The 11,525-nt window shown below is 39.5% G+C and overlaps 1 protein-coding gene across 1 annotated transcript in view; it reads right to left on the bottom strand.

Moving 5' to 3' along the window:
* Positions 1-5,856: 5,856 nt before the first annotated feature.
* BMERB1 (bMERB domain containing 1) overlaps positions 5,857-11,525 on the bottom strand; it is a 52,481-nt gene continuing 46,812 nt past the window's right edge. The window contains exons 4-6 of the mRNA XM_086473123.1: positions 9,099-9,213; positions 7,389-7,471; positions 5,857-5,969 (exon numbers count right to left, since the gene is read on the bottom strand). Coding sequence (XP_086329249.1) covers positions 5,857-5,969; positions 7,389-7,471; positions 9,099-9,213 — 311 coding nt within the window. The remainder of the gene's footprint in view (positions 5,970-7,388; positions 7,472-9,098; positions 9,214-11,525) is intronic.

Raw genomic sequence — 11,525 nt, 5'->3', positions numbered from 1 at the left:
CTCTTGTCCTTGTCTGAAGACCTGAAAAAAACCCAAACCTGTCCTAGAATCCTTAACTTGCTGTGTCACATCGTGTTTAATGATCCAGACAGAGCAGAGCTAAAATTCAGGATTTAGTGGAGACAGAAGAAACACCATTAATCCACAACCTGCTGTTCTGGAGAACGAAGGTTTTCCCAGTTCTTGCAATTTGGCTCTTAGCAGTGATACTCAGTATCTCTTACTGCTCTTCATACAACATAATGTTTAAGGTTTATTTTAGAAGAAAACTGTGCTATTTATGAGCCTAAGGAGAAAAAAATGGAGAAAGGCATGTAAATGCAACAGGTGAAAGTTAAAGTGTTCCTCCTGAGTTGTAGTCTCACATTGAAATGTTAAAATTGATGTGAATAATGTCACATGGAGTGTTACTGTGCAATAAAGTTAACAAGTCAATCTTGAGTTACAATGCCCTTGTTTTGCAGCTTGCTGGAGATAGTAATTATCCAGGAACTACAAGTCTTGCAGCTTCACTAGAGTGCTTTGAACTTTGCTTCAGAATCTAACAAAATAATTACAAAAAGGAAAGAAATCTGTGACTCGATTGGACTGTTCTGTCCTCTCACAGCTTTGTGGACAAAAGTAAAGAGCTGGATCAGCTGCTCCTGACTTTCTCAGCCTTTGTGGTCTTTTAGTACATGTTCTCACTTAATGGAGCTGTTAAGTTTAACTGTCTGCTGGAGTAAATGTCAGGCCTGCTCCATTCACTGGACCTTGCAGAGTATTTGTTCAGTAAAAAGTTTTAAAAATACCTTAAACTTATTTAACAGGAAACTCTCCATAAATAGTGCAATAACTGTCACGCTTTAAAAGGAAGGGCAGGCAACTTATTAAAACTTTCTATAGCATCTTAAGCAAAGCCACAAGCCATATAATCACCACTCTGTAGTTTCATTCTTTTGGTAGTTGTGAATGTTTTAAGTATGTGTGAGTTAAATCCCTTGTACCGCCTGGTATGCGATTACCTTTGAAAGGTGAGTTTAATTTTAATTGTGCTTTTGTTACCATGCTGCAAACATTTGCACTTCTTTCATTCTCATTTTATGCTCTCTGTTTACATTAGTTAAAGGTTTTTAAAAGTCATGATGAAATATCTTGATTTTTTTTCTAAAATTAATATGGCTTGTGTTGCCAGACATAATGTAGCAGGACAGAGTAAGTGCATGGTGAACTATGGTTTAACTCCTGTTGCTATTAACTGTAATTAAAGAACAAAAAGAGCACAATCAGGAGATATTTGAGAGACTTGGGCATAATGCCAGAGAAGGGTTATTAGGGAAGTGACTGACATGGCTGATGTTTCAGGTGTAATGTGAAATAATGCTGACGGGAAGAATGACTGTCTGAGAGAACAGAACATACGGCTGTTTTCTCTGAAGTTTCTGAACAGAAGAGCTGAAAAAAGGCTCTTCCCATTGGCCGAGGCAAAGCTTTGGGTGTGAAAGAGTGACAAAGAAACCAATCTTTGTGTAGAATAGGCTGAGGACTTTGGTTTTGGCTGCAAAAGATGCCTTGCTTCCGGTATTCTAGGTAGTCTCGGGACTTCTGATAAAACATCGGGCATTCCAGCAGGTCTGATGGTACATGACTGGTACTATTTCTTGTCATGCTGTGGGCACAAGTGTCAAGTCAGCTGTTCAGTTACGGGGTTCAAAAGCAAGAAAAATGGCACTGCCAGAAAACCTAGTTTGTGTGAGGAGGTCTATTGGTAAGAAAAAAAAAGAACCAACGAACAACTTTGTCAGTGTAGATGGGGTGAGGTCTGTTATGTGCAGCTTTACCAAGCAGGCTGGGAGTGGCAGAGGCAAGGCCTGGTCACTGAGGTGTTCCTCATGCTGAAGCTCTGTGCGCTGTGATGACCACTGTGGGCATGGGTGGAGTCCTCACAGATGTTCCAGCTCTGAAATCCTGATGTCAACTGTCTGACCAGGTTCCTGGTGTCCTGGGCCCAGAGCGTATGTTGATGGGTGGTGAAGGACACCAGGGATGCAGGGTGAGCTCCGTTACTGTCTCTGCGTTGAGGCACTTGCCAGTGATGCAGAGGGAGCTGCAGTGATGTTCTTCCAGGCCGCGCTGTTGTCAAGAACAGCTCCCTCAGCTTTACTCTGGACTCTGCTATTGCTAAGGACATGTATTTCTACTTCTGAACTTTCTTCAGATGTGTAAATGATCTCTTAAAGGTAAATCTGCTAACAGCTTTTGATACATTATACTTTTAACTTGTGTAGGATCTGGGTGCAGTTGGGTACGGTCTTGGTACAGAGGCTCTTGGAGCACCATGAGCTGCTCATTAATGAGACGGTGGTCTGATTCAGGATGGTACCTCAGATCCTAAATGGGAAGGTGTTTGCAGGAAAGAACCTGTCAGTTGTTTGCCTGCAGGGAAAATGTACTTGTGTGGGTTCTCTTGGACATCACTCACTAAGACTGAATTGAGTTCAGATTTCTTTCAGTAAACATTTCTCTTACAGTAGAAAGACAACCTCAGGAAGAAACATGAGCTTAGTATAACACAGCAGCTTAGTTTATTTGGAAATACATTTAACATTGCTGAAGAGATTCAGTAGGCCTAGGGGAAGGTACAAGAGAACCACTTGCTGGTAGAACTGGCGATTTGTACAAACAGCACTTCAGCACTCTTGTTTTTTCTCAGTAGACCAAGATCCTTTCCTGAATACAGCCATGCTTACAGTCCATGGGGAGTAACGTGGGTGCTTCAGTCAACCATGTCCCTCTTTGAAGACAGTAACAGATACCTGAAAATCAGCTCTGAAATGATGCCAGTTACTTGATGCAGTCACCTGAAGATACTTGCTGAGTATTTTCTGCGGATTTTACATGGGGAATCACATAATGTGCTATGTTCATAGGATCGTGGAAGTTAAAGGCCCTCATTGTACTGGGGAATACTCAGTGGTTTAGCCTAACTTTTAAAATCAAGGACCAAGATTTTTACACAGTTAATGCCTTCCTAAGTTTTTAATTTGTTTAGTTACAACCATTATGTTTGAAATAAGCCATTAGGGCTCTGCTGTGTTCTAGATGGACAACACTGCAAGCCGGTGTGGAACACAGTTGAGAATCTGACCTCACAGTCTAAAAAGTCCAGGACTTTATTGTGAAGCAGTATCACCAACCCCCTTCTAAAGGAACTACTGGTGCACTACAGGCAACCTGTTCAAATGCACCCAAATAAAACCAGAACTGAAGTATTTGCTAATTAAAAACAAAACAAACACAAAGAAAACTTTTCAGCTGAGCCAAGCTAGAACTTCTGAAAATGAAGTTCACTCTCACTAATACTGCTGTAGTTCAAGTTCCTTTGAGGCACTGGCTACCAGTGCTAACTGTATATGAATATCACATATTCATACCTGCTGTGTCTTCTTCATTTAATTAAAGGAGGGGGCTCTGTAGCCTAGTCTTGAGTGGTGCATCCCAGAAATGTCTCGCCCCGTTTCCTGTTAATGACACTTTTTCATACAAACCTACATTCTATGGATTTCCCTCTTCTTCCCGAGGGACTACACATTCTGTGCAGCATGCAGGGATCACCCCTATCATCAGCACAGCCTGGTTTAAACACTTACATGTATAAGTCACCTCTTGCCTTACAAAAACCGTGTGTGAAGTCCTTCAGGACCCTTTACTTACACTGTTCACAATACTTGGTCGCAACAGTTGATGGTTCTAAGGCTTTAAGTTCGGTGCTTCGCTACAGCTCTGTTCCTAACCTCCATTTGCTTTTGTTAAGGGCACTGAACATCTGCCTCTTGTCTTAAGATACTGATAATTCCTGGTGTCTTCACTGGGTACCAGCAAATTCAAAAAGCTGAATCTTACAGAAGCCAGTGGGTATTTCTTCCCCTCCAGTGTGTGTTCTCCTTAAAAGCAGTTTTCCCCGTAACTCTGTTAATGTACACAAGTGCTACGCGGAGTCCAGCCTGTACCAGACACAGTAGAGATTAACAGCTACAGAGCTTAATGTGATGTTGTACGTATCAACAAGGATGCAATAACTATATATGGCTATTCAGCCTTTGGATATATTTTTGTCCTCTTTCCTGCATCTTTGGTCGAAGTAATTAAAGTTCTTCATGTCTTAGTGGAAACCTTTTGTGTATTTACCTCCTAGATCCTTAAGGAATTTAGTGACGTAGGTTCTTTGTCTCAAGTGAGTCTGCAATACTAAAACGAATGATTCTTGAGATGCAAATGATCTTCAATGCTTTGGTCCAATGCTGGGGATTAGGTTTTATTTGTACAAGAATAGTCTGCATTACTTTAGATGGTGTCTCTCTCCTTGCACTTCAGTAAGATTCTTTCTGTCTCTAAAAAATATTACTGTTTAGCCTTTTGGGGTAACTGCTGTTGATTTTTTTTTTTTTTTTTTTTTTTTTTTCCCTCTCTTCTCCTATAACTGTGGTTCCTTTGTATTTAAGTGCACACTTCACTTGACTGGCTTAACAAAACAGAAGTTCCTATTGAAAAAAATTTATTTTAGGAACTTTTTGCTATCTGTTTGTTATTTCTAAGCCTGAGATTTTCACACTAGATCCAGATACATTTATTTTACTATTTACACCTATCACAGTACATTTATATGGAATACCATCACATGGACAAACCAGCTACTGACAGCTAATATAAATATATTAGATTCCACAAGGCTTAATCTGCATAGAGACCAGAAACACATTTAATGGTGAAATACAGGTAAGTCTTTCTGTATTTCCCTTAATTTTAAACTCATTTTGTGTAGAATGTGATCTTCCTACCACAATATCTACTTCCATATTTTTTTATTTGTCTGGTGGTCAGTTTGTCTTGGGTGGCTAGTGTCTTCCTGTGCTTGATAGTTTATATTTCTTATGGTCATGAAATATGCAATTAATAGTTGCTTTAAGCATTGTTTAAATATTGGTTAAATTTTGTCTGTCCTCCACTCTCCTCCCAGCAACCTACCAGTGACACGTAATCTCACGCTGCACGTAGCTTCTAATATTGGACAAAACTCTCTGGGTGACTATTTCTCTGATTCCATGTGAGGTGGAGATCTAAAAGAGAAATGACACAGCTTTGGACACCTATTTGCAGATTACTGTAGCTGTGCTTGCTAAAGATTTACCAGAGATTTATTTTCCCTGGTGCAAGCAATATACCTTTGACTTGAGTAATTCAGAAATCACATGGGATATAAAAATGATCTCCACTTGTAGCTTCCTTGTCATTGATCCTCATTCTTTAGGAAGAATTGGAAGTGAAACTCCACAGCAAAGTCTGTGTGTGTGTTTAATATGTGAACATCACACTAGTTTGATAAGTATGCTGTATGCACCATCAGTTATCCTAAAGTTGCTTCATCAGTTGTGCTACACACAGCATTGCTACCTGTGGCTTTTGTTTTGAAAAGTAGCCAAAAAGGGATATTTCAGCGGTTTTTTGAGTACTTTGTCAAGGGGGAAAAAGTGTACAACAAATTCTTACAAAGTGATGGCCTATTAAAATTGCTGTTTTACACCTTACAGGATGAAGTGTACCCTCTTTTCATTCACTTTTATCACTGGAGTGTTTTGGTTGACTCTACTACAGATCTTTTCTGGTCACTGGACAGCCACTATATAGATTTCTTTTGGTTTTAGGCATGCATGCTGAGTGATCCATGCAACAGTGAAGAACCTGCCATTGTACATTCCATATGTTACCGTTGTACCAGGTGCTCTTGATTCCATTAGCAGGATGCTGTTAGTTCCCCTCACCCTACAGTTTCATTCAATGAAAACGTTTGAAAAGACAACCACGGTAGAGAAGCCAGAGCTACATGATATTGCATTGTGTGGCCCCACAACAATCTTTAATAATAGCCAATCCTGCTTTGGCAATGGTGGGCTTGCTTGGAGGAGGTTCTGCCTTCTTTTCTGCTGGGCTGCCTGTAACGTTCAAAACAGGACACCATTAAAACCAAGAGCTGGTCAGACTGTTTCTTCCTACTTCTGGCTTAACAAATGCAAGCCTTTCCTGCCCTCCCACCCCCCTGGATTTTTTAACTCTTGTTTGAACAATGCATCTAACTCTTTGATAGTAACCAAGCTGGTATGTGGATTCAAACTGCTCAGGAAGCTTTATCGCTTCAGGGGAGGGAGTTGCAGGGCTAAAGAATCCAGGTATCTCAGTGGGAGGGTAAACTTCTTGCATCTTGTTCAATCCAGGTGTCCCTGTTCACAGCCATAGGGTCAGAAAACAGGTCCTTCCACAGAAAGTCATCTTACCGTGTTTAAACCCTAACAACTAAGGAGTTGAAAGACAAATATTGCTAAAATATATTCTCTCATCAACTTGGATGTTGTAATTAGGAGAACAAAATAAAGGTAGGTGAGAAGAATCTTTTCATCTCTGACATTGCATTTAAAAGCAATGACATGAAGTAAACTAACAAGGGAGATGAGTCATGCTCCCTGTGACTAAAAGGGTATAAATAATCAGTGATGCATCATAAAATGTCTCTATCAACCTCATACTTGAACTTCACAGTCATTCCACATCCCTCTGGAAACTCTTTAGCAAGATCTTGATCTGTGCAAAATGGCAGTGTGTTTGGATACAAACCTCTTCAGCTGGTGGACCCAATTCCCTTTCTAAGAAGGGTACCACCTCTCACTTGACTATCTCCTTGCCTGTAAGAACTCAGTTTGAGACGGGTCAAAATCAATCTGTTAACTTTTAGAGCTCATGCTGTGACTGTTTTGTTTGAAAGTTGCAGCTAAAAGCTTCCAAGGGATCACGTAATTTACTTTCTGAGAAATTAGTGTGTTCGCAGTTGGGTCTATACTTGATTTGCGTTGAGGTGCTTGAAAAGCCTATTTAATGCTGGTACGATGTGAGAAATTTGGGGCAGATGTGGAAGTCTGCAGTCCTTAGTTTCCATGTTGACTGCAGTAAAACAGACTAACTTTGCTTCATGTACCCCAGCATGGATCTTGAAAGGGGTTTTTTTTCCAGTTATTTTTGCAGAATCAGGTGGGAAAATGATTGGCAAAAATAAATCTAGTTGCTTACAAAACCAGGTTGTGGCAATGTGTATTCAAATATACTTTGCATATTTAAAACATACAAAGCAATTTTAAAGTGGCTATAGATGACTTGGATTCAGTTTTAAGGGGTAATTGGGCACCTGAATTCTAAGTGGCCAGCAATCACTGACACACTAGCTTGTTTCAGGGTGATCTAGCTAGATCAGCCTAGCTTTTGGCAGAGGCTGGCTCAGCATGGCCTTTGAAAGTGCTCTTTTATCCAGTTGTCTCTGGAGTTTTTCCCGTCGTTCTTGTTTTTCTTAATGTCTAGGAACTCACTGGTAGGAGATTGTGTTGCTTTGTCTAGGGGTTTTAACTTGGTGCGAAGGAATTCAGCCATCTCTTTGTCTTCTTCTTTCTCTCTGATAGAAAAAAGGAAAATAAATGATACAGAAATAACAATGTTTTCTCTGTAAATGGGATGGTAAAAGCTAGAGTGGCTAGGATCAAATTATTAGTAAACAACTTACTACTTCATTCTTTTTAAAAACACTTCATTTTTCTGCTTATTAAAGAGCAAAATATTTGCCTAAATGATACAGTACGAAACTTCTTGTAGAATTCAGAGACAGAATTATCCCCAAGGTTCTTTACTTGTCTCTGATAACGTTGGATTCATCATATTCCCTAGTCAGCAGATTTAAACCATAACATGTCACCTATTTTAGGCTGGCCTCAAGTGCTTCACAATGCTTCCTCTACAAAGTAAAGCAGAGGACACCTATTACTGTGATTGTACTGCTTATTTTTAAAGGCCCACTTAGACAAAAGACTGGATCTCATGGTTTTCTGCTGTTAGTGTTTACCAAGTATATTTCTCTTTGCCTGAAGATGACAGCATTAGGCCCAAAATAAAAAGATTGTGATGCTAACCTTGCTTGCATCTAGTAATGATATTTCCATGTTAGTTTCTTCGCTATTTTGTTACTCAAACATTAGCAATGAGCGCACTGAATGAATATCTCAGTTTAGAGGAAAAGCAGATTTTACTAGCAAGAGTTTAACGAAAAGTCTCAGGTTTTACTGCAAATGTGAATTCATGCTAATGTATTCACATCTGCACCGTGCATAGCAGTACATTTTCAGTAGCCCACAATTAGCCTTCTGAATTGTCTGGCTGCTGCTGAGGCTTTTGTGATTTGCACACCAAACTAGCAGTTGAGAGCTCTGGATTACATTACTAGCTCACGCTTCTTGTCAGCTGCTGACTTTGGCCAGCTCCCTTCAATCAGCTGCAGGACTCTGGCAAGCTTTCTCCTCCTGTCCTTTGCTTGGTTAGAATTTAAATGTGTTGAAAAAGATACTATAATTTAGGATTGACAAGCCTTGAATCTTCACTGTTTAAAGAGACAGGGGAAGTAACAGTAACTATCTGTAGAGTGTTGGTATCTCAGTCAGGTATCCAGCATACCTCTGGAAACAAACTTTAGAAGACCACAGGTTTCTCAGCAACTTTGGGCTGAGATAAAACCATTCTGAATTCACACTTTAGGTTAGGTAGCCCTGGATTAGCCATTGCATTCTTTTTTCTTTTTTTTTTTTTTTTTGCTGTGGCAGGGTGAGAATAGTAACAATAAAACCCGACCACATTGATAACTCCTTAGAAAAAGTCAGATTTCAGATGTCTACAAATATGTGCCTTGTAGAATTCCATTTCATGTCGTCTACTCATGCCAAAAGGATTCTCTGGTAGCAGCAAAAATCCTTCTCTTTTTAATACTAAATGCCCAGATGCTTCCTGGTAGGAAAGTAAAAGAGCAAAACCCGCTGTGGTCATGGGATTACTGAATCATTAATGGGATAAAGAGTCACAGAAGTGCAGTAATCTAGACTTAGTGTTTTGCCTGTGGAACTGGGAGGAGGTGTTTAACTTGGTAAGTTGTTTTAAAGGCCCAGTTCTCTCCCATTAATGTCAATGTAAATTTTGTCACTCACTCCAGTGTAGTAGTAGACTAAATAATATAAAGTTCAGTTGCTTTTAGTTCTTACCGTAATCTCTCAACTTCTGCATCATCTACAAGAAAATCTCTTTTTTGTACCAGTCTATGGATCTTCTGAATCAGTTCATCCTCTCTTTGTTTCTCCATCTTTGTTTTTTCTTTTTCTGGTCAAAAACAGAGAAAAGAAACTATTACTTTGGATTCTAGGGAGTGGGGTTGGGGTTGGAGGGTGGGCATTGCGAATGTCTAAGATTGAATTGCTGACTGAAGTCAATGGTTCTTCAGACCTGAGTCACCAAAACCCCAGCAAGTTCTGGTCACTGCCTCTCCCCCCCCCGCCCCCTCCCCCCCCCGCTTCTACTTGCTGCTGTTGTCTGATCAGCTTAATGGTCTGAAAACACTGTGGGGCTTGCCAAGCCTACTTTTAAAATTAAATTACTCTACAAGACACCGCTTTGCATTTTTTAAAGAGCTTTGGTAAGAAAACAGTCCAGGATGCTTGATTAAAATGCATGGTACAGACTCCCTTTGACCTCAGGGAAAATGAGACCACACCAAAAGGAACCATTTCTCTGTATTTCGTGACAGCTTTGGCTGTTGACTACACCACTTTTTTCTACTCTGGTAAGGCAGATGAGCTGCAAATTCACACAAATAGCATCAATTGTAAAATGTGGAAAAATAAATGGAAGTGTTATTTTCCCTGTACTTCAAAAATCTGAGTAATATACATTCTTGTCAACTGGCCAGTCTGTAATGACTAGGTTGTCTATAAACAATGATTTTTGTGACATGAAAGATGTGCCTGTCACAAACCAAAACTCACGAATATTAGGGATTACAGAGCTGTAGTTTAAGGTTAAAAAGCAAATGTAGTTAAGACAGAAATCTTCAAACCTAGAGTGCAGCAGAGATAAGAAAGCCAGAGGCAAATCCCAGCCCATGTGTTTCTTCAAGAAGCTGAAAATTTTGATTAGCTGAGAAGACACTTTGCATTAAATCAAGAGTTTTGGTTTTGAGTAGAACTGCATCTAGAGAACCATAAAATTAAGTACTATAAGGGTTGTGAGAAGAAGGGCAAGCTGCCTGCAGTCTCATGCATCTGAGCTGTGTATGACTGCTCATTGAACTTACAAGATATTTTAAACAGCTAAATAAGACATTTGAAAACAATTGTTCAATACAGCTTAATTTTTGGATCATGGGCTTCAGGACACTTACTGCTGGGAATTTCTGCAATAAATCTATTCCTTAGTAAGTGAGACAAAAGCACCTTGAATATATTTTCAAGACAATTAAATTTTGTTAAGTCTTAATCTCAAAGTCAAACTCCTTGGAGAATTTTAAATTAGGTCTGCCAGTAGCAGAGGAAATAATTTGTAATATAGCATAAGGCTGCTTTGTTGGGATGTATTTTCTGTGTTTTATCTTTTAGAAATGATAAATGAAGGGGGCTATTGACTGCTATGACTATTTCAAGACCTCTATATTGCTACCTGTGGAGCATTCCTGTGATTAATGCTGAATTTGCAGCACAGAACAAAAGAGAATGCTTAGAAATCACTGCTTTTTCTTGCTTTGCCTCTTTGTCTAGGGAGCAAGGGATCTCCTCCCCCTCTCACTACTGAAGGCAGAAGCTACTTTCTACTTCCTTTCAATCCATCCCCTTCCCAGACTGAGATGTGCTCTCCCATGATATCCTTCAGAAACTGCCTGCCAAATACCTGCATCCTGAATTGTGGCAAAGTTCTGCATACTTTGTGTACTAGAAGACTAATCCCACATCTACTGAAATTGGCTAAACCGTGTCCTCTGAAACCAAAGAGCAGGTGTCTCTATACAAATCTGTATACTAACAGGAAAATGACGATAAAGATGTCATGAATTAACACATTTTTGGAAAGTGTTTTTCTAGTTTAGGCACATGCTCTGTCAGCACTTAGTTTTCTGTGAATGCCAGCCGCTTCTTTGTCTTCGTGAAGACAAAAGTATTCTTGTTGTGAGTCTGCCAAGAGGTGGTGCTGCTGGAACTGCGCATCCTTAATTCTCAAGTTTGCTGAGATTTGCAACGTGCTAAGGAGAAACTGCTGTCTGTGGATCTCAGCTTAAAACTTTGTGACTGGAAAATTGTTTCTAAAAGTTTTTTTTTTTTTTTAAAAAAAAAAAAGCCCACCAAAAAAATGAAAACCGATCAACTCTAAGTTAAATGTATGGGTAGAAAAGCTGCAGACTAGGACAAGCGAGGCAAGGGGAATCATTCATAGGTATTTTCTAAGCTTCATAATACTTCCAATACCATTTAAATCAATAATGTACCAACAGTGTTATTAGAAATTAAAAATATGACCTATAACTAAGAAGTACAAAGAAAGAAAAAGTAAGAAAGATTATGAATCCACTTTCGTTGGGTGCAAAGAAAAGTGGAAAAGTTCTTATTCAACTAAGAACGTGTGGCCTCAGAATAGACATATTTCCT

This window comes from Leptosomus discolor, chromosome 14 (genome assembly GCF_034619465.1).
Source record: "Leptosomus discolor isolate bLepDis1 chromosome 14, bLepDis1.hap2, whole genome shotgun sequence".
Lineage (NCBI taxonomy): Eukaryota > Metazoa > Chordata > Aves > Leptosomiformes > Leptosomidae > Leptosomus > Leptosomus discolor.
This window is presented reverse-complemented; position numbering and strand designations above follow the sequence as displayed.